This window comes from Pteronotus mesoamericanus, unplaced genomic scaffold, assembly GCF_021234165.1.
Source record: "Pteronotus mesoamericanus isolate MK-2021 breed Mesoamerican mustached bat unplaced genomic scaffold, CSHL_Meso_final contig_347, whole genome shotgun sequence".
Taxonomy (NCBI): Eukaryota; Metazoa; Chordata; class Mammalia; order Chiroptera; family Mormoopidae; genus Pteronotus; species Pteronotus mesoamericanus.
The window spans coordinates 3,833,501-3,855,760 of record NW_026555137.1 but is presented as its reverse complement, the minus strand read 5'-3'; the positions used below and the strand labels follow the sequence as shown (position 1 = coordinate 3,855,760).

Below are 22,260 nucleotides of genomic sequence, written 5' to 3'. Positions count from 1 at the left end.
GCTAAGAACCAATCTCCCAGATTCCTTTGCAGGAAAGCTAATGTAAGATTTGGAAGTCGCTGGTAGGGCGGAAGCAGGCTGCCTGTTGCTGTTGCTCTTCTGGGCGGTGTGCTGAGCCACGGAACTGGAACTTTTCTGCCTTCAGTGGAGAATCACCAGGTGCCAACAGAGTCCTGGCAGGTTCCTGCAGTCATCTCTGGAGACTCAAAGCTTACCTCACGCCTCCAGGCCTTCCAGTGACTTTATGAGGAACTAAGGCATTTTTACAATTCCCAATACTAATTTGCATTCCTCTTAAAATTAACTAGGGTGGTTTGTTTCCTGTAAGTCATCAATGATAAAAAAAAAAAAAAGATAAACTGCATATCAACTTTCAAAATAATTTGTGCCACATAAATCTATTTCAGAATGTGGGGAGGGCATGCAAGACTGACACACAACACCGTGTGTAAACATGGGGAAAAGGTCATTAAATGCCCCAAAATGTTAGCGCAGTCTTCCCTGGTGGTAGAACTCAGGGTAATTTACATTTTATTTTGCTTATCCTTCTCTACAGGGCTTTTGTTGTTGTTGTTGTTTTGGTTTTTGAGGGGAAAACCTTAAAAGCCATTTTTTCCTCAAAGAAACAAAATCTTCCTATAGGAAAAAATGTAATTTCCGAATGTATCTTGAAATATTTTAGGCAACTAAGATTAACTAAAGGTATTAGTCCAGTGTAACCATGTGATACAGAAGCATGGGTTGTGGTCTGAATGGACAGCCGCCCTCCTTCATGACCTCAGAACAAATATTTGTCTGTTCTAACGCACAGCTGAACGGACTACTCTGCTGGGAAAGGGCAGCTGTCTTGGGAACTAAACAAATGAGGTGAGACTGGCCAGTGCCGCTGCTGTTGGTAAGCTTTCTGTTTATAATAACGACATAGAGCCCTGAGAATTGGCAAGCTATTTTAAAAAGCATAAAACAGAATGGAATGGCTTTCCCCTACCCAACCACTAAATGAGATTTTGGAAAATAAAGGGCAAAGATGAAATGAGCGAAGGAGACTTTCTTTTAAATACCATCCCCCCGCCCCCCGTACCTTTCCACATAATTAGCATTTCGTATACATGTACTTCTGGATTGCTCTTCATTCCCCATTTTCTCTACCCAGACAAGGACAATCCATCCTTCCTTATTCACTGGCTGGAATTATCTCAAAGGGTCGCCATGCATTTGCAATCATCAAAGAAGAAACAGATAAAATGAATCATTCTTAAGCTGTAGAAATTCCCTTCAAGGAATTTTATAAGAATGAGATTAATAACTCCTTACACCTATTAAAACTACCTGCAGTAGTTCTAAAAAGCTATTTTTAAATGTCATGTCGTGCCAATTCCTCGTTAAAAGCATCTTTCAGTGACAAGCTTTTAATTTTGATCAGCGCTAATTGTAGATCTTTTACGGTTATTCCTTTCTGTGACTGAAGAAACCTTTGGCTACCCTCAAGTCACAAAGATACTTGCCTATGTTTTTTTGTAAAAAGCTACTTTAGCAATCACATTAAAGTCTGACCAATCTTAAATTCATTTTTGTAAGATCGGGGAGCCATGGTTGGTTTCTTTCCCAAATGGATGCTTAGCTGTTCTGGTGCCATTTGTTGAAAAGATTTTCTTTCTCTGTCGGATGCTTTACTGCCGTTGTCAAACTCAGGCGGCTACACAGAGGTGAACTGGCTCGAGGCTCTCTCTTCCAGATGACTGACTGACTGGTTCATCCGCCGGCCAGCGTCACTGTCTTGATGTCAGGATGCTATTTGCCATACCCCTTATATTGCCTTAAAAACTTCAAGCCTCCACAAAAGAGGGCATATAAGTTAAGTTCAAATAAATCAATGGGATCAAGATTAGCCTAAAATAACTCTTACAAAACCATTTAAAAAAATTGTTACAGCTTTGAAAACACTCCGTTAATTAGTGTTGTACCCAGAGCCAAAATACATTTACCCACAAATGGAAAACCTACAAATTCTTCTTTATGACCTCCAACTGAAATTACGTATGAAAAATATCTCATTACCTTTTCTACTCAATTTCCCACCAGGTATTAAATAATACCACAATGTACTAAGCTTAAAAACAACCCTTTAAAAAGTCACATGTCTGACGCTGGAAGATGGGTCCCCTCTCTCCCTACATGTGTTTAAACTTTTCCATAAGGAAATGTTGAAAAGTCATATATCCATTTCAGAAATGTGCCCCAAAAAGTCGATCATAGAAGTTTCATAAAGTATCCTTTACAGTTTAACTTGGAAAAGAAGATTGGGAGCAAGAATGCAGTATTATTTTTCTAAAATAAAAAAGCAACTCCCAAAAGCAATGGTGAAGAAAAACTCCACTGCGGGCAAAGTGCACGTGGCTCTCGGAAACCACGGGACTGGACTGATGTTTAAATTGGCACATAAGGATCCTCCGCCAACAACACCCTCTTAAAAAAATAAACAGACAGGTACCCTGAATTGTCATACCTCCATTTTATAAAAATACAGATTAGCAGCTGGAAAAAATGTTGCCAAGCTGAGTGTAACACCATAAATCTTTAGGATTTACAATTTGTTCTTAACCTGAAATTTTGCTTTGAAAATAATACACCTTAGAACAATTTTACAATACATAAATAACCCCACACACTTAGTTTGCAAAAATAAAATAGGGATGTTTATTACTTTTTCTACTGGCAGCAATGAAAATCACTAGAAACTGTACTTGTCCTTTGCAAGTGATCTGCATTAAAATTATACTTTTCCAAATAATATAGGACATAAATTCTGGTTTTAAAATCCTCAAAATATTTAATTATCCAAGACAGAAATACTGATTTCTTTTTCCCCATTAATGATGAGAAGAAACAACAGGTCCAGTTCAATCAAGATCGGACATTTATAAATTTTAAGCATTTGACATAGCTAAAAGGTCAAAGGATTAATTTGAACAGTTACAGGTAGAGAATACCATTTGTTCATTTTCTAGGTCCATTACAGTAGCTGTGTATGCAGGGAATCACAGAAGTTCTCAGATCCAATGTCAAATCATGGAACTTGGGCGAGCACTGGTAACATCACTTTTATTTAATAGGCACTACATGCACATGATGCAGCTAGGGAAGTGCTTACGGGTCCATGCATTACAGACAGACAGACTGGTACTACTGCCGAACGTGCACTGCGTCAGTTGTGGTGTTGCTCAATGTTCTTTATATACTTAATGGTTTCCATGGAAATAAATGCAGAAGTGGAAATGTGTGTACATCCCAAAGCATCTTCTTTATTTGGTTTCCTGTGCTTTCTTGGCATTCTGTTTTTCTTTTGCCTAGAAATTAGACAATATATTGTAAAATCTTAAAAGTCTGTTTTAGAGCATATTAAAATGGGTCTAACATGGCATTCTTAAGCTAAGAGGCTTTTGTAATGCATTGTTGGTAAGGTTTCTAGAGATTTGCAACTATTTCTGGGTGATTAGATGGTTACAATTCACTCTCATTAAAAAAGGATCATCTTTGGTTTGTACTCTCTTAATAGAATTTGAAATGTATTATTTTAATTCTAATAACTTAAAAATATATAATTACTCCTTCCATGAAGTCATACTAGTTCATAAGTATTTCAAAACAATGTATGTATATATGTGCCCACTTCTAATTCAAATGGAATATGAGAAAAACCCTGTACTAGTATCTGCATATTTGAATGAGTTTAACACAAGTGTTATTAAACTTCGCTTCTACGACCTGAGAAATGTTTCACACATCATAACAATTATACAGCCTGAACACAGTAATTCCGTTTTATTGTTCAGCTGACAAAGCAGCCAGAATTGAGAGGTTACCGCCCCGACCAGGGTCACGTGGTGGGTGCAGGCCGCGTGTTCTACAGCGTGCTGCTCGGTGCGCCCCTGGGGCCCGCGCTGGTCAGAGTGCAGAGCGGTTCCGTGAACGGCGGCCCGCGGTTCTACGTTTCTAACAAACCCTGGGACGCCAGTTCTGCCGTCCACAGACAACGTGCAGAGGAGCACGACTTGAGTGGTAGAATACACTGTTCCTCCACCAGGCCCTCAGGGTCAGAAAGGGACACATGAGACTTCTGCTATTACACAATTTAAAAAACTTCCTTAGCTTAAAAATAAGTACCTTCTTTTTAAAATGATACATTAGGTAATATAATTATTATACAACTGTATGATAAAACTGAATGCTATGCCCTAGAACATATTAAAGTTAAATGTTATGTGCCATAGAAAAAACAATAAAATTGCCTGTATGAACATTTTTTGAACATGTTTGTAATTTGACATGTATATGACTTCTCATACAAAGAATTTGTTTCCATATAATAAAAATACAGTAGGTTTTAGACATAATTGAAATAAAAATATGTACCTCTTTCCTTATTGATGTCTGAATATACTCTAAATATTACAGACTATTTAGGAGGATTAACAAGAATGAATTTATTGGTTTACGGCATAAACTTCAGAACATACATGAGCAAAGACATATAATGCAGAGTGCCCATACATTTACTAAACTATATAATTCAGATATAATTAAGAATGTTAAAAATAATTATGATCATTTTTTAAGCAATTATAATATATTTTACAGATACGATCATTTAATTCTTAAGAATATGAACTAGGTATGACTCCCAATTTACAGAAAAGGAAATAGGTACTACATATAAGTAAATAACTAAAAATACCTGCTAGTAAGTTACATATCTGTATTCTGTTCTGCTTTTGTTAAAAAATAAAAAGTACACCCAGGTTGGTGTGGCTCAGTGGATTTAGCATCGGCCAGCGGTTGGATTCCCAGTCAGGGCACATGCCTGGTGTGCAGGCCAGGTCCCCAGTAGGGAGCATGCAAGAAGCAACCACACACTGATCTTTCTCTCCCTCTCTTTCTCCTTCCCTCCCCGATTCTCTAAAAATGAACTAAATCTTAAAAAATAAAAATAAAAAATACTATCAGATTTCCAAGTAGCATGGAAAAAAATACACTGTTAAGAAATACTTTGCTTCTATATAGTATGCCAATAAGGTATTAAAAATTGCTGAATTATTAGATAATTCTGTACTCATAGGTATTAATGTACATATATTACAAATAACTTTTTATACCTTATTTATATTAATGGACAGAAAAAGCTGTGAAGATTTGTTATTTATTACCAATTATGTCTTAGTAAAATGTGGACAAAAGTCAACATTGAAAAGTTTTGAATCCCCTATAGAAACTGAATTTATAATTTTATATTATGGTAGGTTTTATTGGTGGGTTAAAAACTTGCGATAGACGACAATTCAGAATTACATATAAAGGTTCAGAGAAAATTTTTAAAAGAATTATAAGTATTCCTGAACAAGCAAAAGTTTTATTAGTAATATCTTTATCTGACTTCACCATTTTTTAAAGATTGTATTTATTTTTAGAGAGAGGGGGAGGGAGAGAAACATCAATGTGAGAGAGAAGCATTGCTGGGTTCCCCCAGGAATCAAACCAGCGACCTTTTGGTTTGTGGGACGATGCCCAACCCACTAAGCCACACCAGCCAGGGCTATCCAGTTTTATTTTATATTTAAGGATCAGATTTGATATAAAGCACCAGAGATTTTATAGCTCTGTATTTCTAGGGTTACCTCCAGAGCAGTTTTAAGTAACATACAGTCAGTGAACTCATCAGATAAGGGTAGAAGCCCTGATACAATAAAAACACTTAGAAGGCAAGACGATAACCTGACCCAAGACAGCCACGTGCCCTCAAAGCTGCAGACTTTCCACTTCCTTTACTACTCAGGAAGATGAAAAGACCCGGAGTCAAGCACATTCCTGCCACTGCAGGCAGCAGCAGCTGCCCCAGCTGCCCAGAAACCGGGACGCAGACGGGCGAGCTGGGATTCAGCAACTCTGCCTGGGGCGGCTGTGTCTCTCCTGGCTGGTTCCTTCACCTTCTTTCACGCTTTGTTCCCATACTCTACTTTCCCTTGGCTGGGGGAACGTTTCAACCTAACAGCCCTTTTCTGAATTCTACATGTAATGGTTCTTGGATGTGTTACTATTAAGTAACTATCACTATTGAAGCCTCTATATTAAGGGTAATTATAAAATTTAATCTCAATCTCTTCTCTTTTTAACTTTTAACCACATTTGCCTTACCAGCAGAAAGTGGTATTTTCCATATGATTTTTTTTCAAAAAAAGATAAACAATATATTTGTGCTATGGAAGCTGATTTATTGGTACAGATTAGGCATTTAATTCTAACCACAGATTTAAAATTTTGTAGACATGAAATTCTAAGTTGCATAAAGCTATCCATGACTTTATTCTGGCACTTGTCAAAAAAAAAGATGCTATTCAGCACAGTACTGTAATAATTTATTCCTCAACTATATCATAAGTTGCTTGAAAGAACTGTCTTATTTATGTGTAGTCATAGACTTTAACTGAGTGCCTGAACTATGTCTGCAGCTAGATAAATGATGAGTAATTAAAACATTTCAAAAATTTTAATTGAATAACGATCTGAATTCTCTTCAGACTCTAGGGAGATAACAGAACATGTATACAAGAAATAAACATCTCAGTAGTGTACATGCAACATCGGTAACCAAGGAACACTTTAGAGAGACAGACAAAAGCCAGGAGGTCAGTAACACGCTCTTTGGTGAGGCCGACGGCAACCCAGAAACAGGCGGCCTTGGTGTCCCACTGACGCCAGCGTTCCTGTGCTGCCACCCTGTGTCGAGGCGGGGACTCGGGCACTGCAGCTGTCCTGCCAAGACTGAGCAGCCTTGGTTCTCTAGCTACACACACTTTTTATTTTCAAATCTGGAATTACACTGTCATTAAAACCAAACAAAAATTGTCCTTTTCTCAATTTTCACAACATATTTATTCATAGAACAATTTTAAAGTGAAATACGAACATTTAAAATTTATCTAAAAAATATTCATCTGCTCCTTACTACTTATCTATATGTAAGTCTGATACATCATATGACTTAGCAAAAGTCTACATTATTAATTACTTTACTGTTAACAGAGAACAACTTCACAGTGCTTCCTACAAAGAACACAGAACTGGGCACTCCGTAATGGAGCCAGATGGAGAATCGCTGGACCCTCACTGCTAGTCTAGAATTTTAAAAGTCAGCTTCCCATCTCGAACTTTCTTAACTGTGATACTCTGAAATACATGGATAGAAGATGTATACCAAAAAGACAGGTTTAGCAGTCTTCTACAGTAACTTATGCATTTAAAGATAAGAAGTTGAAGCATGCGATTCTGGATCTGGGAAATGAGGTACACACAAAAATGTTAACTCACTCCTCATTACTATAGAACTTAGGGTCATATAAAACAGCTGGGTTGAAATGTATCCAATTTAATATGGTCAATAACGTCGTAATAACGATCTATAGTGCGAGGGAGGCCCCTGATTTATCAGAGGTGACCTGTGTGAAGGTCTGTCTGCTGCGTTGTCCACTTGAAACTAATACAAGAGTGGTGACCACCACTCTTGCGGGGAAAAAGAAGTCCACAAGGACTTTTTATCTATCTCTATAGAGATATATATCTATATGTACATTACAAGGTATTCACCAGTAAAATTCTTACCTTTTAAGATTTTATTTATTTTTTAGGGAAAGGGGAAAGAAGAGAAACATCGATGTGAGAGAGAACTATCAGTTGAGTTGCGCTTTACGGGACCAGCAACGTTTCCCTTTGCAGGACGACACCTGACCAGCCCAGCCACACCAGTCAGGGCCTTACCTTTTCTACCAGTGGTATTAACTGCTGGTGTTCTGCTAAAGTCTTTAATAATTCCATAATGAAAGGCAGGTAATTGTGTTTCCTTCTGATATTTTCAATCTGAAAGTGAAACAAATATCAAACCACACTAGCTTTACATTCCCACTAAGTTTCTGACATTTTAATTTTGCATACAACTCAGAAATGGAAAAAGAAAAACCTTTCATTCTCAAAGAAAAATTTCCAAAATAATGAGATTACATTCTACATATAGAATGTAGCATATATTTACTTTACATACATATGCTATAGATACGTAGCAGAAAGCACGTAAGTAATTATATTACTGTTGTTAGGAGCCCAGATTTTCGGCTTAAGAGAAAAGATGCAAATGCTTAGTTTGAAGTATAAAAGCCCTTTAATCCTCTATTTGAGTATTAATATGGAATTCACATTCTGTTTTTTCTTCAAAACTGAAACCAAAAAATCAAACAAAAATGTATTTTTTAGCTCTGATAAGACCTAGAAATAAGGACCAATCCACATCATTGAGCACCCTGAGCACTCACAGAATGATTCCTAAATACCACTGCCCACCAAAGGACCCAGGGCTTCTTGGAAAAAAATGGCTGATTCTGGGTCTGCAGCAGGAAATGTACAAGATAATTCTGAAACATCTTGTCATCTAGAATGGACAGAAGCAGCTACCAAAAAAGGAAGCTACCAAAGAACGAATCATGTCAAAAGGACTCAGGAGACAGCTTGTAGTGGCTCCTACTGGCCAAAGTGGGGATTCTTTGAGCATTCATAATAATTGCAGTGAACTGAAGCATCAAATAGGTTAAAAATCTTTTCATAATAACACTTAAACAAATTAAAATTAAAGAAACCTCACTAGTTACTTGTGTAGAGTACCAGAGAATCAACTCATGGTTCTGAAAACTAGTAAATAATGGAAGAAAAAGGATAAAGCATTCAACATACCTTCATGTCAAAATATATCACTCTACATTAAAACATTAAAGAAACAAATTTTAAAAATACCTTATATCTTTTTAATTTCTGTACTTCTTCTTCGATAAGCATCTGGTTTTTGGCAACCTCTGACTGAATGGCACTTAGCATATTACCCTGATCTGTATCCATGGGTTCCTCCTTAGGGGAAAGAAAAGAAATAGCGCACCCTAATAACTGAGGCTTAAGTCCAGAATATTTTCAAATGGTAAACACAGTACAATTCTTTTCAAATTTTACTCCTACTACAGTAACTGATACCAGCCTTGTAAATGCAACAATAAAGGACAAAAGCCCTATGTGGTGTCTTCCATATCTCCATATTCTAGAACACATATAAATGTTTCACCTAACAATCTATACTGCAATATACTTTAATGCTGTACCCTTCCATTCAGCTATACATTTGTTTAAATATACTCTTTAGGAAATCTGATCAAAGGATTGTAAAAAGGTCTTTTCGTCTGTTACTAATTCTCTTGTCCAATCCTATTTACTATAGAAAGATAATCAATCATAAAGACTAGTAAAGATTATATATCTAAATGTATCCAATTGATCCTGTGAGAAATGTAGTCTGACTTGATACATATTTAATGACAGCAAATAATTAATTGCTAACATTTAGTTAACACATACTACTTGCCAGTCACTATTTCAATCAGTGGTGTATATATATAATCTCAGTTATTCCTCACAACAACCTTTTAGGTAAATACTATTATCCTCATTTCATATAAGATGCCGAGGCACAAAGAAATACACTCAAATCCATACATTCACTAGAGGCAAAGCCAAGAGCTGAATCTGGGCAGCCTGACACCTGACTGTATTAACCACCACTTAGGATACATAAGGGTATGTTTAAAAAAACAAAGAAGGAAAGAAAGAAGGCAGGAAGGTACGTGGGAAAAGGAAAAGTAAGTACTTTCCCTGGGAAAATAACTAAGTTAGAACTCTGTACTTAAAAACATGGCCACAAACCTCAGCAAGCTGTCTTTGTAACTCTGCTATCTTCTGTTCATATATCATTTTTCTGTCAGACACAATGGCCATTAAGTTAAATCGAATTTCACCTTCACTGTACCTAAAAAAAAGTTAAAATTTATAATGTAATAAAGAATTGCAACACTATTACAATTAAGATAATCTATTGTGATTACCCCATGAAACCAAAATGAAATATCACTACCCACCTATCAAAATAGAAATTTAAAAATTTGACAGAACCAAATGCTAGCAAGGACATGAGGAAACTGGATCACTCATACATTGCTCGTGGGAATGTAAAATGGTACAGCTACTCTAGAAAAGAGCTAGGTCGTTTCTTAAAAAGTGAAACATGAATTTACCACAAACTCAGCAGCGGTGCTCCTGGGCCCTTTTCCCAGAGGCATGAAAACTCACGTCCACACAAAACCAGTGTACAAATGTCTGTTACAGCTCTATTCACGACAGCCACAACCTGAGACAGTGCACACGTCCCTCGACGGGGCAATGGTCAAAAACGGGCGCAGCCACACCAGGCTGGTGATCGACGAGAATGAGCCACTGATACACTCAACAACCCATGTGAATTTTTGAGAACTACGTGGCGTGAAAGAAGCCAATTCAAAAAGGTCACATATTGTATGGCTCCATTTCTATAACTCTCTTTAAGCAACAAAAAGTGCTTCGGGGGCAGCAGGGGAGGGCCACAGCAGGGGCCCTGAGACCGCGTCCGAGGCAGTGTCGGTGCCCTGGCTGTGACACTGTGCCCCGGTGCTGCGATGTCAGCATCCCAGGGGAAAGGCTGCACAGGCTTCCTCTGCCTTCTTTTTATAACTGAGTGTGACTATATAATGACCTCAAAAAGTGTAATTTAATTTAAAAAACAGATGGTCAAAAGCGAAACTCTACAAAGCAACTGTATAAAAGATCTAACTTAATGGAGATCTGCATGTTTAACAGAATTCAGAGGTTTTCTGAACACACCCATACTAATCTAATCAAAGGCCGATATCCATTAAACATTGCTCAAATAAAAATGAAATAAAAGTTCGTAAAAATGTTTAAAAACCAGGACGCCATGCCAAGGAGAGGAGCTGCGTATTTACTTTTGTATCCTTTTTTCTATGACGGGCCTCACGGCGCTGATCCAGTCCTCCTGATTGCACGCACCTAGGGAAAGTGTAGAAGTACTTAAAGCCAACGCAGTCAACATTAACGCTACTTCAAAACTTTGGTCCAACAGAGCTCTTTTTAAAAATATTTTAGGAAATTCAGACTGGTAAAAATCCTTTTAGCATAACTATGTTCAGCTTCTTTTTTTTTTAAATTGACAATTATTGGGGTGACATTAGTTAATAAAATTACATAGGCTTCAGGGGTACAATTCTACAATACATCCTATGTATATTGTGTGTTCTCCACTCCAAGTTCAATTCTTATTTTCTTAGTTATAAATAAGGAGAAAGAATTATCACAATTTACATTGCCCCATGGTTTTGTCACCTAGTAGAGGTAGAGCAAATGTTAAAGGAGGTCAAGAATTAGGGGAAAACCAGTCCTCGAGGCAGCAGCAAAAGCCGCCGCCGGGACTAGAACACACCAAAACCCACACGGAGGCAAAGCCGCTTGTACCCAGTGGTTTTCGTCCTCTTTTTCACCCTAAGCTTTAGCACAGCCACACAGCTGTATAGTAAAATTGGCCATTCTTTTTCATCTTTTACTTCCTTTATATGGAATGGTTGCAATAAATCAATGGCCAACCATACTGAGGCCAAGAGAGGGAACGTGGAGATCAGATCAACCACCCAACTAGGGAAAATCAACTTCTACAGAGCTGAAAGAACACTACTCATTTTCTACAACAGACATAAAAAAGTAAGTATTTTTCAATATGACTATAATGCATAAATCTGCCATTGGTTCTATACACAAGACGGGGTCAAAAATTACAAACAAAATGAAACTTAAATTATTTTTAATGTGTAACTATAAGGTTTTATGAACAGCAGATGACATTAGATTGAATTAAAACACTCTTTCTTGGACTTAAATATGGATCAAATTTTTTTTAATTTAATGAGGTAAAAATAAAGAGTTAAAATTTTTTTTATAGGCCTATGATTTCTGTACTATGTCTGTACCTTAATAACCATTCGTCATTTTTGCCTAAGGTTAGAGACAGGGCGGGATCAGGGCAAATAGGTCCTTTGGCGCAAAAGAGAGCATATCAGTGCACTACTTAAATAGAAACTTTGAATAAAGATATTTTTGTAGATTAATATTAAACATTGGAATTGAAGTGCTTCTGAATGATCCAGTTGCAAATGAAAGTATTTTAGTTCAAGATGGTAAGAAATGTTTACTGTCCCTTATCAGTACGTTAAAAATGACAATAACTTAAGTTCACCAGATGAAGTAGTTTTTAAAAGTTAACCAAAGAGTAAAAAATAAATTATGTAATCTGTGGTTTTAATTTTTTTTCTTCTTAGAGGAAAATTAGAGGCTCCAATTGAACGGCAGTCATCAGCAAGTCTCTCCTGTTTGTCAACTCCAGCAAGTGCTGAAGAGCTCAAGGCCATCACGACACTGCTTTCCCTGGTAGCCACCTTCCCCTCCCCATCTCTATGGTACCGGCACTAGCACCAGGGCTAACACAGAGGTGAGTACCCACTTTTTCTTCTGGGTCAAGGCGAGCTACCAGGACCAGGAACTGGGTTACCTAAATCAATCGGTCCTTCTCGTAATCCATCTAATTCATAGAGTCTTCCATTAACAGGAACATAACTGACAAAGTGAAAAGCATCTTCTTCTTTGGCTGATGTCTTTGCATCAAATTCAAACATCTGTTGTCTACAGTGAAGGAAAAAAGTGTAAGAGACAAACAAGCAAAGAAAGAAGCAGGGCTCATCTAACAGGAAGTCTCTTACCTGGCGAAGCTGTTGTGTACTTGTCGGATCACATCCGAATTGCTCAGTGCCAAACCCTTCATCTGAAATAATTTTTAAAAGTCACCCATTAAAATAAGAACTATCACAAAGAGGGCATTTTAAGAATAGTAAGATTGTACTCACAGCTGCATCAAAACTTTGTGAAAATTCTTTAAACTCTGATAACGTCTCTCCTAAATGAACATCTTGATGAGTACAGTTCAACAACACACTTACTATGGCTTGTGTGGCACAAGCGTTATTAATTACCTAGAAAATATAAAAATGAAGATATTAATTTGTTAAAAAAACCTTTAACCAGAGACAACGATCCCCTAAATATAGTTAATATTTTCCAATTTTATTTCATATAGTCTCAGCATAAACATAATAAAACCTTTAATTTCCATTCTAATCTAGTTACAAGAACTTGCTGCAGCTCTTGTTGCATCACTGACACCAGTACAGTCAGGGCAGCAAGACCACCCCTTCCTGATCTAAAACAAAACCAGTTAGGCCAACAGAACTCGCCCCCACATGCTGTTCACTTCCTCCTAACCCAGCGATTTCCAACCAGCATGCCACGAGAAATTTTAAAACATCCAATACCTGACTATTTAGTCAGGGGTTGTCACACCAAAAAATGAAAAAAATGACAACAGCCAACACATCAATAGCTGTCGGTGTGAATGCATCAAAATACCTACTTTTTGTCAGGTCTCCAAAAATACATATTTTTGGTATGCTGCAGTATTTTAGTATTTAGTCTATGGGTGCCTCGAGATGAAGAAGGCTGAAAATTGCTGTCCTCATCCCTCTCTACCTGTCCAAATTCAATCCACCCTTCAGCACCCCAAGTAAGTTCCAACGGACCCATGTGACTTCTAGAGAAATCATCCCTCAACTCCTATTAGTTTCCCCCTCGTTACAGACAAGAGCTTCTTCCACAGCCCCCACAGCCCACACCCCTCCGCTCCCACGGAGTTGAGGCCACTGAGCTGGAAAGCAGCTCAGATGATCAGTGAACACCAGCAAGAGTAACTGTAAAGATGAAGTCAATTTGGTAAATGATTGAAAAAATATAGCTTAGTCTTATAGCTGTATTTTGTTACTGTACTATAATTGAATACCATTTTCTAATTACGGTTGTCCCATAAAATGCTAATTCACTTAAGGTTTTACAATTTGGTAAGTTATCTATTTATAACCTGCCTAATTTCAGAAGAAAAATTTTCGATTATCTTCCTTCTTTAATTCCTTATAAGCTCCTCTCCTTTTCATGTTGCCAGAGGCTTGTGAACAGCCACCTGTTCTTACACTTCTAACTACAGGATGTCTGAAAAACTCCTGGAGAAAGACTGCTTTCTCCATTCCAGAACACTCTTCCCAGTTCTCAGCAAATACAGCGATGCCACCACACCGCTGTAACTCCTCTCTTACCGTGTTCTCTACTCAGTGCTATCCCAGAGTCAACAAATTAGGGAAAAGTGACAGATCTAGAATCCAATTAATATGGTTGTTGATTTCTTCTAATATCTATTTTGATGAGAATCACAATTCTTTAGTAAATTTGGATGAAAAATTTTTATTTCTAAAGGAAACTTCATAAAGGTGGTTAACTAAAACTTTTTGAGAGTTAGTGTTCCTTTATCTTGGGCCAAAATTGTCTAGGGTGAAATTATCTGGGGATGGGATAGGAGTGAAGTCAGAAGATACTAAAATTTATACTCACACATTCTTTCAAAATCATGACACACTAAGGACATAATATGCACCCAGCGCAGACCAGATGCTGAGCCTATGGCAGAGAACACTGTCACACATGCCTATTGTCTAAGGACCTCAAATCTATAATCTATCACTTTTGAAAAAATTTTTTAAACAATTAGGAAAAAAACTCCGTCCAAACTCATCAAATTGTATACATTAAACGTGCGCAGTTTTTGCGTATCAGTTGTATTTCCGTGAAGTGAGGTACAGTCATGTGTCCCTCACCCTAACACTCCGCCCGCCCCATTCCTTTCTCACGGCCTCTCCCCGGGCTCGCTCTGCTCCAGTTACGCTGGCTTCTTTCAGTACCTTCGACTAGGCTCACTCCCTTTTGCCATAAAACTCTTATTAATCTAGGATGATCCTCAACCTCTTCCCCCTAGTTAGCACCTGCTTAACCTCTAGATTTCAGCTGAACTGTCACTCACAGGCACTTCTCAGATCTCCCTGAAGGGGCCAAGTCCCATGTTTTGGGGCACAGTGAAGAACCTACCCTTGCACAGAGAGAGGTCTGGCATTTGTCCGTGGCTCCTGGGATGTGACCTCCAAGTTCTAGAAAAGCCATGCTTCATGGAGTGCCTTTGTACCTGGGGGCTTTGGGCCCCACAGATGGTCTAACACTGCCACTTAAGGTGGGGTTGTGGGTCAACAGTACCAGCTCCGCCTCTGGGACAGCTGGAGACAGATCATCCACGTGGATGTCAACCAGATCTGTGTGACCCAGGCCCACTGACAACTCTGGGTACTGAGAGCCCGTGGAGATTCCCTGGGTAGCACCATTCTGTGCACACTGCCACGCACACTGCCAGGAAAGGCGGTGCCATCTCTGGCTCCGCCACAGGGAGGTAACTGCGAGCTTCTGCCTGGGACCTGCCAGGACTCTGGCCCGCGCGTCTCCGCCCTGGGCTGAACTTAACCGGAGCCTTTCCCTGTGATAGCCCGTGACTGTAGCTCTGACAGCTTCCTGGGTAGCCTATGCATTTTTCTAGCAAACCACAGCACCTGAGGGTGACCCGGGGACTCCCCCGAATGGGGAATGTCAGAGGGGAGCGCAGTCTGGGGGCCCTGAACTCTGTGGTCGGTGTCTGAAGCGAGAGGCACCTCAAAGATTATCTTCAAACCGCACGACACAGCTCTCATTTCACACTATGCAGCACCGGTCGCCACTGTGAGTTTATGCCCACGTCCACTGAACTCTGGCACCCAGCACAGTGGCCAACACCCAGCAGGCACGCGATTGTTACTTCCTGAAAGACCGGACAGATGAGGCCGGACAAACCTAGGACCATCGCAGCTCTCACCATGCGCGTCCGACCTTCCCTTCTCGCCAGTGAAATGGTCACTAGACAACGACGTTTTACAGAGAAGCATTACCAAACTGTCCTTCTTGGATCCTTACACGCAAGATGTAGTGACTAGGAGACAGTTTCTTTTCTCAATATTGTATTAATCAGTGATCCAGACACCACACCTCCAATCAGAGGGTATGATTAGCATTAGACAACTCGTATTATTCTCTCTCTAAATTGAAGCAGTTCTTTGGCAAGCGTGATGATTTTGAAGAACATAAAGGAGCCCTAAGAAAAAAAGTTTGAGCACTGATGCACTGTGGACACAGTGGGAACAGAGTCCTGTTTATAAGAAAGATTGCTCTCAAGACCTCAGAATACCCAAGCACTGTACCTGCTTGGCAAAAAATATCGTGTCCAGTCTGGAGTCCTGAACCACAGAGCCTGCTGGTTCTTCTCCTGGCTGCCACTTGAACAAAAAAATTAACCCATGGACAGGCCTACAAAATAAAGTACAAGTTAGTGACACCAGTTCCTGCTTCCTTTTCTAACCCATTGTCAATATGTTAAATTTTACTCAGCTACTTAACAAATACAATGCAGATAAAGCAAACTCAAAATTTTTTTTAAAAGATTTCTATTGCTACTCCATTACTAGAATGTTGCCTAAGACAGGCTAATAACTTAAAATGACATCAGTTAAAATAGAACTATAATGAAAGGCTTACTCTCAAATGTGTGGATTATTCATCTCTTCCTCACATCACTTGACTTAAAAGAAGGAATTAAGAACAAAGCAAAACTAGAAGCTGCTGCCAACGTAGACTGAATTCCGACATACATGAATAAAGGTCACTTAGGATGTTTGCTGATAATGGCCGACAGCATATACGTTGTGAAATATAGGAAGTTGCTTCGTATAATCACTGGAGGCATGAACAGTCCTACGGTGTGAATGGAAGCTGCCTCCTGGCGCAGGGTGAAGTCACCCCTTTCCTAAAGAAACTGCTATTGCCCAGAAGCATCAAACTGCTTCCATGCGACAAAATCCTTTCCTGTCCTTTAAAGACAGACCCAGCGATGCATCTGTAATGAACCTTTCCCGTCACTGGGCCTAAACTGATCTCTCATTCCATCCAAAGCAGCTGCACTCTTTTTGGGGAAGGTAGGGACCACCAATCAACCTCTTCTTACTAGGAAAACAGAGGCCACATCCCAGCAGTCCCTGTTGTCCCTGTAAAAAGCCAGCTCCTTGTCTCCATCCCAAGAACTCTTTCCCCAGTGAAAACTCTGACCTGCCCTTTTGCAATACAGGGTCAGCGCTTGGGACACCGAGGCAGGTGGCAAGGAGAGGCCACCAGGGGGTGGCTCTAGTCAGGAGGGAGGAGGAAAGTCCTTCCTGGCATCTCCATCTGGAATCTGAACTGTAACCACCCCAGAAGTGATGTGATAATGTAGAGATGGTCCTGAATTACTATCAACATCCATTATGAAGTTCACTTTTGTAGACTGACCTCTCATTCATGTCTTTTGTTAAAATGTGTTCCCTGTTCTAATCCATAACCTATAAGTGAGTGTTGTCAAAAATCAGCTCATTATTTTGTTGATACGGAATTACAGGGACTTAGTTTTTAATTCCTTGCAAGTTATTTTTTACCTAGGAGTCTCAGGTTCTTGGTTATAAAAGAAGAGTAGTAATTCCTATCTCATGGGATTGAAAAAAGACTTGAAGGAGATAATGTGTTCAGCCTATGGTAATCTAAGTAAATAAACAGACAAAAGTTTGCTGAAGTATAGACATACTTCTAATGTAGCTAAAATTATACTCACTTCAATTTTTCAAAATTCTCAGGCTCTAAACTCCATATTTCTTCTACTTGTGCACCTCGGCAACCTGAAATAAGAAATTATTTCTTTAGAATACAAAATACGTAACTCATTTTTTCCCCTTCACCATTGAGTATTAACTGAAAGAAATGCACATTTGGGGAAAATAAGACCTAAGAAATTAAAATGGTAAAACTGATAAAGTTCACAACCTAATCCTATTGTGTCCCTTCCTATTTTCTAATTACAATGGGAATATATTGCTTTTATAACTAAAAAGAGTTTGAAGACTTTATTTTCACTGGCATGCCACTTCATGACAGCTCCTTCTCGGTTTCTCTCAATCTCTGGCTCTTTCTCATTTACTTTCCTCCCCCAGCTGCTCAGCTTCCCCAACTCTGCCCTTGGCCCTCTTTATTATTGTATGCTTTTTTTTTTTTTTAAAGATTTTATTTATTTATTTTCGGAGACAGGGGAAGGGAGGGAGAAAGAGAGAAACATCAGTCGGTTGCCTCTCGCATGTCCCCAACTGGGGGCCTGGCCTGCAACCCAGGCATGTGCCCCGACTGGGAATCAAACAGGCGACCCTTGGGTTCAGAGGCTGGCACTCAGTCCGCTGAGCCACACCAGCCAGGGCTGTACCCTTTTTTTTTAAGTGTTAATAAATAACTATCACTTAACAGTGACTTTTACATCACATGTTAATTCTCTTTACTTACATTTCATTTCTATTCCTTTGTTCCTATTCTTTTATTCCTATTCCTATTCTTATGGAATTCTTCTCAGTTCCCTCAGAGTCCCCGAAACATGCTCCTCCTCTGGGACACTGGTTCTCTACCAGGGTGATTTTTTTGCCCCCCAGGGACCATTTCACATTTTTACCGTCACTATTGTCACACTGGCAGGTAGGGGGAAAGGCTTGGTGGCGTCTAGTGGGTCGAGGCCATAGGTGCCAAACATCCTACATTGCAGGGGAAGCCCCCGAAAGCAAAGATTTATCCAGCCCAGTATGTGAGCAGTGCCAAAGCCAAGAAACCCCGCTCCAGCGGGACCAGTCGCAGCAGCGCAGGGTAACAGCCTGCCCTCCAGACTGCCACCTACCAGCCGTGCGACCGCGTGACTTCTCTGCTCCCCATTCCTACCAAGTTGTGAGGCACAAATGAGATCATCACGACGCATGATTCATGATACAGTGCTTGGCACACCCTACAGATTCACTAAATGTTAGCTAGTATTATCACAAAACAAAAAGCAGCCATATATACCAGTGCCTTCTATGTGTAAGGTGCTTGACATGCATTTTTCTCTAACCTCTACAAGGTGACTGTTACGTGAAACAGGTTTAGGCATGTTAAGTGGCCTGCCTGAATTCATTAGAGCCAGTATATGGCTTGGATGTTAGGATAATGCTGGCCCTCATAGAATAAATTAGGAAGTATTCCTTCCTCTCTGGTGTTTTTGGAAAAGTTTGTACAGAATTGGCATTACTTATTCCTTAAATATTTGGTAGAGCTTACCAGTGAAACCACTATGGCTAGAGTTGTCTCCGTGAAAAGATTTTAAAGAACAATTTCAATTTTTTTTAATAAATATAAGGTTATACTGGTTATCTATTTTTTTCTTGATTGAGCTTTGATAATTTATATCTTTAAAGAAAGCTGTACATTTCAGTTAAGTTGTCATATTTATTGGCATAAAGATATTTAGAATATCCCCTTATTATCCTTTTAATATCTGGAGAATCTGTAGTGATATCATCCCTCTTCTTTCTGATATTGGTGATTGATGTGTCCTGTCCTCTTCTGATCAGTCAGGTTAGAAGTTTATCCATTTTATTGATTTTTGGAAAACGTCTTTTGGTTTCATTGATTTTTCTCCACTATTTTCCTCTTTTTTGCTTCACTAATTTAATTTAAACTCTGATCTTTATTATGACATCTGTTTACTTTGGATTTAATTTGCTCATCTTTTTCTAGTTCCTTAAAGTGAAAGGTAGTATCATTGATTTGTTGTAGGAAAAGTAAATCCAGTCCCTGTTAACTCCATCCTGGCTGGAGACAGAAATTTACAGCTTCCATATTTAACTTGTAGGCTATCAGTCAGTTTTGGTGCCTTTATGAATTACATATGCATCATACAAATTAAAAATATAGTTCTGTTCCGTTAGTTTCTTAATTTAATAAAAACTTTGTTTTTACCATGTTATATTCCAGAAAAATTGTATTTATGCATTCACTGAATCCACTAGTAATTTCCCCTCAGTGAGGAAACTTTTCAAGTAAATTTATAATAGCATTCATAATATGATGTTTCACTCTTGAAGGAATTAACTCTTATGCCTTTAAGTCATTTTCAATTCCAAGTTTTCTGTACACAGGAGACTGATGCAATCAATAATGTTAATGGAGTGAATTAATTTTAAAATAAGCAAATTTGCCTAGTATAATATTGCAGTGGGCAAAAGGAAGTTTACAGTTGTGTGTATGGAAAATAATACAATTAATAAGTAATATAAGAATAAACTCTGTGTTTTGTGCACTCACAACTATAAACCTACTTTGAAAGTACACTTTATGGCTAACCCTGCAGACATCTCAAGCCTGGCATCTGTCCAGAACAGAGCCCATTTCCTTGTCCATCAAATCCATCCTCCTGTACTTCACCAGCCACCTAGGCCAGAAGCCATGGAGTCACTGTCACTCCCCCGACATCCAGGCGCAGTTCTATGGATTCACACACAGAAAATTCAATGAATGTTCCTCCTCCTCTCTAATCCCTACTTTGCATCAAGCCAGTTGCTCAGGCTCTGACCATCTTAAGAGACTTCTGGTTTCTCTCACTTCACCCCAGTCTACCCTGCACACTACACATAGTAAACCTTTCTACTTATCAAAGTGTCATCTCAGCATTCGAGGATCAATGGCAATTAATTAACTTCCCAGTGACGCCAGGGCAATCCAAACGATACAGTACGGCATACAGTCTAGACTCAGTTTACCTTTTCAGCTTCAGATACAAATACTCCTCCAGTCTGTTACATTATGTTTTAGTCATTTTGCCAGCTGCTCCCGAACCACACACTTTTAACATCACTACTGTTTGTTTTCTCTCCTGCCTGTGTTCCTGTAACATTCTGTTCACATTTCAACACAGCGATGTAGTTTGTCAGTTCTTTAGAACAGCAGTCACGGTTTATTCACATTAAAAATCCCCAAACCCTACCAATGTGCTTGCAATACTGTAGGTAAACAATATACGCTTGATGAGTGGTATTCCAAATATGCAGGTATGTACAATAGACAGTATCTATGCAACGTTTAATTTTTACCCCGAGTACAAGTTTTAATGTAATAGCTAGAATTACTAATATTTAAGGACATGCAATCGAAAAAAATAAACTTACTGCCCAAAAAAGAGGCTGGGAATGAGAGGATCAGGCAAAGGATAAAAAGTCAAATATGGCCCTGGCTGGTGTGGCTCAGTGGATTGAGTGCAGGCCTGTGAACCAGAGTCACTGGTTCGATTCCCAGTCAGGGCACAGGCCTGGGCTGTGGGCCAGGTCCCCAGTAGGGGGCTCAGGAGAGGCAACCACACATTGATGTTTCTTTCCCTCTCTTTCTCCCGCCCTTCCCCTCTGTCTAAAAATAAATAAAATCTTAAAGAAAAAAAAAAGTCAAATGGGTTCATTATTTACAGTGGAAGACGAGGTATAAAGCCAGGCAGGAATTTTGAGGCCAGCACGTGGCCTCTAGGCTAGAGCCCTAGCTCAAGGAAACACACTTCACGCGGAGCCAAAGACGGAGGAGCCGAACCAGCTAAGTGACCCGTCGGTCCCACGCAGTCAGCGTTTGTGACGTCCCGAGGTAACTCACACACCCAAGATGTTCTGCTTACAATAACTAGAATTTCGGGGTCCTGGGCGGCTGGCGCCTCCGACACCCCACCCTCGAGGAGGCACACCCTTGCTTTTCCTGCAGGACTCAGGGCCTGAGACGTACACCTGGGCGCACCTGGGAATGGGGAGCGCTCGGTAGAGAAGCGACAGGGGAAAGGGAAAGGCTGGTGCTTAAGGGGTTGAGGGGCAGAGACGCCCATTTGCAAGTATTTGGGAGCCGGCTCCTGAGGATGTGGCAGCACAGAAACACACGGTCTATGCCCTCGTGGTGTGACTCTCAAAATCGCGGCGGAAACGCAACAGCCCGGGACTGAGAAGGGGGCGGAGCCCCGTATTTCCCTCCCGGAGTCCCTCCAGGTCCCCGGAGCCACCTGCTTTTTGACGCGGGGCTGAGGTGGCCGCAGGGAACCCTCCAAGCCCAGCTCGGGCCTCCTCTGTGACCCCCTACCCAGGACGACCCCCTTGACTCTCACCGAATCCTTTAATGAGCTCGGTGAAGACGCCGGGGTCGCTTTCCATGAGGCACCACTCCCCGGCATTGCCCGTCATGTCCCCGGCCACACACCGCCCCGCACCACCTCGGACGCAGGACGCCCCGGCACTCGCTCCCGCTGGCCACTGGTCTCCGCAAACCCGCCGCGGAGCTCGTCAACCCACGTCACCCCGCCTACTTCCCGACAGCCTCCGGGCGCCGTCCCCTGCAGCGCTTCGGGCGCGGGAGGACGCTCTAGCCACCCAGAAGCCAGCGAAACTCTTCCCC

General features: G+C 40.1%; 1 protein-coding gene across 2 annotated transcripts; it reads right to left on the bottom strand.

Annotated features, from left to right (window-relative positions):
• Positions 1-2,894: 2,894 nt before the first annotated feature.
• UCHL5 (ubiquitin C-terminal hydrolase L5) lies at positions 2,895-22,177 on the bottom strand. 2 transcript variants are annotated; one of them, XM_054576576.1, is made up of 11 exons: positions 21,974-22,177; positions 17,609-17,672; positions 16,173-16,278; positions 12,864-12,989; positions 12,720-12,781; positions 12,512-12,642; positions 10,899-10,962; positions 9,787-9,889; positions 8,833-8,943; positions 7,810-7,908; positions 2,895-3,347 (listed from the first exon to the last, which is right to left on the bottom strand). In XM_054576576.1, exons 1-11 carry the CDS (start codon positions 22,047-22,049, stop codon positions 3,303-3,305), a joined length of 987 nt encoding a protein of 328 aa, XP_054432551.1. In that variant the 5' UTR covers positions 22,050-22,177; the 3' UTR covers positions 2,895-3,302. The 2 variants fall into 2 exon arrangements, with proteins under 2 accessions (XP_054432551.1, XP_054432552.1); XM_054576577.1 differs by having other exon boundaries at positions 8,833-8,940.
• Between the last annotated feature and the right edge of the window lie 83 nt (positions 22,178-22,260).